General features: G+C 28.2%; 1 protein-coding gene across 1 annotated transcript in view; it reads right to left on the bottom strand.

The window, feature by feature from the left end:
- Positions 1–942: 942 nt before the first annotated feature.
- Positions 943–6125, bottom strand: part of snky (sneaky) — a gene marked incomplete at its 5' end in the record, with an annotated part of 28967 nt that continues 23784 nt past the window's right edge. Inside the window, 2 exons of the mRNA XM_065499118.1 lie at positions 943–1141; positions 5088–5178. Of these exons, the coding sequence (XP_065355190.1) occupies positions 981–1141; positions 5088–5178 (252 nt within the window). The remainder of the gene's footprint in view (positions 1142–5087; positions 5179–6125) is intronic.

Genomic DNA, 6125 nt, shown 5'->3' with positions numbered 1-6125 from the left:
CCAAGTAGGTGTTCAAGGAAAATATCTAAACTTTATTTTAAGAAAAAAAAAAAAAAAAAAAAAAAGAGAAAAAATTTAAAAAAAAAGTCAAAAAAGTTTTTGATTTCGGAAAAAAAATATTAAAAATTTTTTATCTATACTATTTGGGACACATTTTGCTAAGAACAATAGGTAATAAGTTACATGGATAAGAAAAAACCCCTGTTTGACCAAATTGTCAAAATTTTACCCCCTATAACTCAGAGAGTTCTCGACCGATGTTGTTGAAAAATTGTGTCTGAGTTACTATCCAATAGAGCTAACCTTGGTGCAAATTTCATCCCGATCGGAAGACATCGATTTCAAAAGTTGGTTCACTTGACATGAAATTCCCCATATGTATATTCTGTAAATATATGTATACAAAAACTAAAAAAATTTATAGAAAATATGTATACATTCGGTTTCAATAAACAATTTGACAATAGCAAAAAACAATCAGAGTCAAATTCATTTCATACTTCAAGCTAATTGGCTAGTTTTCGCCGCAATTTTAGCCTAAAACATTAAATATAATCAGTTTAAACTATTATTTTTGTCTTTAAAATGTTGTAATATGATCTAAATACTTTCACATAGTAACATTTTATTATTTTCTTCTATTCAAATCATCTTGAAAAAAAGTTTCAAGTGTTTTTGTTTTTTCAGTCGTGGTAGCGATTCTCGTGGAATTGCCCATATGTATTTTTTATTCAAAAAGCTTATTGGCATAAATGAATTTGAATACCGTCACAACCTCAAATTAAATTTTTTTCAAAATGTTCAAGTTGATTTTCGATTCAGTACATTATTTATTTACTATTTTCAGTGAAGAAAGTAGTAGCGTAAAACTGGGTAATAATAAATTAAAATAATACATTATATACAATATTAAAAATATATTTTAATTAAAAATTTCATCCTCGTTTAGTGGGTAAACTTTTGTATGTATGTATTTTTAATTATACAAAAGAGAATTGTTCGAAAAAATCATTAAAATTTAATATTATTTCCACTGACAAGGCATCGTTACAAATCCAGCAAGTATTTTCAATATCATTAAAACAGTCATTGCAATAGGAAACTTTACACGCTGAATTTCTGCAGAAGACGAATTTTGAATCTAAAAGTTGAAAAGAAAAAATATGTCTAAATTATATTTATACATCTTACATAAGTATATGAGGAAAATAAAAAAATTGGAGAATCGTTGAAACTGCCTTCAGATGGCTTGTATTTATTTTGGGATAAAAAACCTGTAAATCCGAAATCTTAGTTTACTAATATTTCACCTCTTAAAGTTATGATAATTTAAAAGTAGCAATTTTAAAAATATGCTGTGAAACATACAATAATTTTTTCATTAATTTGATATCTGTACTCGATGTTTCAAACTTACAGATTTGATCCAACATAAATTAGTCACTACTTTTTAAACACCTTTATATATTAAATCTTTCGATTGTTTTAGGTGTTTCTGTTACTAAACACTAACGGCCGTATTCATAAAAATTTTAAACAGCTTTTTAAAACATTCATAAACTTTTTTAGCTTAAAATACCTATTTTAAGGGTCATTATTACATCTTGCTTTTATGTTCGCAATAGTAAAAGTTAACTTTAAGGGTATCTTTTTCTATTGCTTAAAGTTACATTTTACTATTGCGAACTTAAAGGCAAGTTGTAATAATGGCCCTAAATGTAATTTTAAATAAACGAATTTCACCAAATTATACTTCAAAATACAATTTTTAAATATTTTTAGGTAAACAAAACTTATTTTTTTCCAAAGTTGTTTTTTTAATTTTTTGGAAAACAAATTTTTTTGAATTGTTATTTTAAATTTTAAATTTTTTTTTTTTGTGAAAAGAAAATTCGGGTTAAAAAATATTTTAACCGATTTTGACGTCGTTGAGAAGGTCTTTAAAATATCTATCATTAGATTTCCATATTGTCCATATTAATGACTTAATAATCCAGATATAGGGCAAAAATAGATACAAAATCGAGGTTGTGGACCGATTTTGCTGATTTTAAATAGGAAACTTCTCGAAAGCATATCTGATAGACAGACAGACGGACATGGCTTAATCGACTCCGCTATCTATAAGGATCCAGTATATACTATATGTACTTTATAGGGTCGGAAAATTATATTGTGGAAATTACAAAGGGAATGACAAACTTCTTACCTTCGTGAGAAGGGTATAAAAAGGGATTTTTTAAGATAAATGTTTATAAATTTGCAATAATAGAAGATACTATTGGATAAGTACCATTATAAAAATCGAGTTTGTCATAGAATCCAATCATTGTCGGAATCGGTTTTGAAAACTACTAAAAATGTACATTTAACTTTTGAAATCCAATATAATTTATTGTTTAATCGATAAAGAATTTGATTCTAGACCGAATATAAACCCGATAACTTTCGATTTCACGAGACCAATTTTCTGTCGTTTTAAAAACCGATTCCGACAAAGATTGGATTCCATGACAACCCCGAATATATGATTTTGTTCGATATTCCTCCGGCAGTGAAATTACATTAGGTACACAAGTTAGTTTTATTGCCATTTTTTTCATTTGCCGTTACCCTGTAACGGCTTGTAGTTGTAGTTAAATGTGTAAACATCATGGAAGAAAGTCCACCACACAATCTAATATATTGTTACGAAATTGTACTTGAATTCAAAGATAACGATTTTAAGGGCTGATTTAAAAGTAGCATAATGCTTTCAAATAACAGTGCTGTAATAGCAAACTGTAACATATCTGTGGGCTTTATTAAATTAAAGCTTTCAGTTGACCATTGATCGTAAGTTGGCAACGCTGTTTGCTGCGACCGTATATTCGAATTCGAATATTCAGTTAAAGAACATTGTAGAAATAGAGCTTTCTAGATGGTAAAGCAGTGTTATAAATAGTGGCAGAGGTTGCAGTCGTTAGTAGGGTTTTATAAGTCGATTGTTCGAACAATCGACTTTTTTCAGCAAAAATAGTCGAAATCGACTTTTTGGTTGGAAAAAGGTCGAACAATCGATTATGTTATCTCAAAAGTCGAATAGTCGATAAAAGTCGACTTTTTAGATTGTTAAAAAAAAAATTTAATTGCAACATTATACTAAAACTATTGCAATTTGGTACACTTGCATTTTTTGTGGTATATGCTAATATAAATAATAAATAAATGTTTATAAATTAAAGCTTTTTTCTACACAACATCCTTCTAACTATTATCGCCTTGATAAATTTCATTTTTTTTTTTGCTAAACATTACAAAAGGCGCATCAATAAATGTAGAAACCAAAGTATACCAAGTAGTCCAACTCTCAATTTTTTAAAATTACTCTCTCACATATACGTGTAGCGAGTGAATTCAACACCCTTGTGAGAGAATTAAACACATCAAAATACTTGAAATTTTAACTACTATTTTCCGGCAAAATAAAGGCCGAACCACGTTATTACACTTTTACACAATATTTTGTTAATTTTTCAAACATTTGCAGCACACATTTATTTCCAAAAAGCGTTTATTTTGAACAAATGAAAAAATTTATTTTTTTTAATTTTTGACACTTAATTTTATTTGTGGTAGAATTTCAATTATGTTTCAATTTTTGGTATTGAAAATCAAACAAATTGAAACTTATTTGAATTTTATAGAACTCTTTTTCACTAACACATGTTTAGAGTTAGGTACTGCTGTCAAAGAGTTGGACTACTTGTTATACTTTGGTAGAAACTATGTATTTTTTACAAGAAATAGTAAAAAATTTAAAAAAGTCGAAAATAGTCGGAAAGTCGAAAATAGTCTAAAAAAGTCGAAAATAGTCTAAAAAAGTCGAAAAAAGTCGATTTAACTAAAAAGTCGAAAGTTCGAAAAGTCGACTTTTATAAATTACCAAAAGTCGAAAGTTCGAAAAGTCGACTTTTAAAAAACGGAAAAAGTCGAAAGGTCGACTTTTTGTTTCAGATATAGAACCCTAGTCGTTAGTCAGTTTATCAGAGACGCTATTCGAATAAACATCAACTGAGTGCCTTAAAGTGTGCTGTATTTTTCAAGTGAATTTGTGTACATTATAAAGTGTCTGTATTTCTGAGAATTTATAGACGTGTATAAAAAAAACATTGAGTGACTATTTAATTCTGTGCTTGTTGTACATTTTAAATAAATAAAGAGTTGTTACAATTTTCAAACTACTAAACTGCTTTTATTTGCAATCAAAAGTATCCGGTTTATTTAAAGGAAATAAACCAGCGTTTTGAAAAGGTTAAAACGTAACAATATACACTCCGGCATTAAAATTAAGTGTTTTCTCATAGAAAATCATAAAATTTTGTGAAAATTTAACAAAATAAATTAATAGAACAAATCATAAAACAGTCATGTTTATTTTATCACAGAATATTCGTCATTCCAATACTTTTAATAATAATTGAAAGGCATGGGTCTTTTTTATCCTTCTTTTAAAAATGAGCAAAAAACACCATTAAAACAGGGATTTAATGGGTTAAAATGTTCCGCAAAAATATTAGCTGTAAAATTTTACTAAAATATTATTATGATTATAAATTTCGACATAAGTCATTTAAAGTTTTAAGAAAAGAATCACACTATCCAAATCTGTAAAGTTGAGACCATAACTAACTCAAGTCCCATTAGAAGGCCAAAACTGCATAATTATGAAGGGTATACAAGATTCGGCACAGCCCAATATATAGTAACACTCTTAGGGCCATTATTACAACTTGCTTTTAAGTTCGAAATAGTAAAAGTTAACTTTAAGGGCACCTTTTTCTATTACTTAAAGTTAACGTTTACTATTTCGAACTTAAATAATGGCCCTTACTTGTTTATTAATTTCAGGTTTTACTTTTTTAGCACTTTTTTATTGTACTTGTTTATGCTACCTAGGAACATATTGGGAGAATGTGAAATGAAGAAATCGAATACATCAATTTCGATCGCAGAAACAACTCACAAGAGTCGATATCATTCAAAAAGGTTTTAACCCTAGCCAAGAAATAGAAATGCCCTAAGAAATAAAGAATACTTTGACTTACCTTCCAATTCGCCACATATAACACATTTTCGACGTCCAATATGGAATTTTACCAACCAATTGAAATAATGGGGCCATTTTAGTCGCAAGATCTAAAGAATATAAAAGCAAATACTGAATTAGGAAACCGTGGTTTCTGCAGTTTAAACATTTCACGTCTCTACTGCCTTTCACCTGTTCTTTTTTCACCTACTGAAATGTAATATTATTGCCTAGTATTATTATCAGGGCAAGTTGCATAAATGCACCATAGAAAAAAATGACAGTTGTTTAAATTTTGTAATATTTTCTTTAATTAACTTATTTGTAAATTGTAGTATTAATAATTTCTATTAGTTATTTATTAACAATTTTATTTGTTAAAAATTATTTTGCATATTACATTCAAAAAGGAAAAAAAAACGATAATATTTTTGTGTAATTTTAACAAGTAGATATCTACGGTGTAAAATAACCAGCAGATAAAGTTACCTAAAAGGTAACTTCAAATCAATATCTACGGGTAAAAATTACCAAATATTTTTACTCCATAAGTAACTAAGCACTGATAGATATATATTTGTTGAAATTACGGGCATTAGTCAAAAATTAGTGGTTCAATAAGACAAACTCTTAATTGAAAAATATTGTTGAATGTTAACAATTTTAAGTAACACCCAAATTTTTTATATGTACATATTTATACGTATATTGTATTGACGAATATGGTAATTAATATGACACTTGATATGTAGTAATTTTTGTCTGTGCAGAGACCTGTGCCGAACGCCTAAGAGTCGGTTAAGCCGAGCCGCCGAGTCGTGAAATATTAGGACGTTATGACATGCCAACAGATTCTGTGAATTGACCAATTGTTTCCTTTTCTTTGATTTTATTGTTTCTAATGCAGTATTGGTTGTATCCAGTTTCGAATGAGTGCACAGAGAATACAGATTCGTGATAGCAGCCGAATTTTTGCCAATCGAATGATTCGGTTGTACACATCGAATTTTTCGATTCTATCAACAGAAAGACAGTTGACAAAGAAGAATTTCGATTA

The sequence above is a fragment of the Calliphora vicina genome, chromosome 1, assembly GCF_958450345.1.
Source record: "Calliphora vicina chromosome 1, idCalVici1.1, whole genome shotgun sequence".
NCBI lineage: Eukaryota > Metazoa > Arthropoda > Insecta > Diptera > Calliphoridae > Calliphora > Calliphora vicina.
This window is presented reverse-complemented; position numbering and strand designations above follow the sequence as displayed.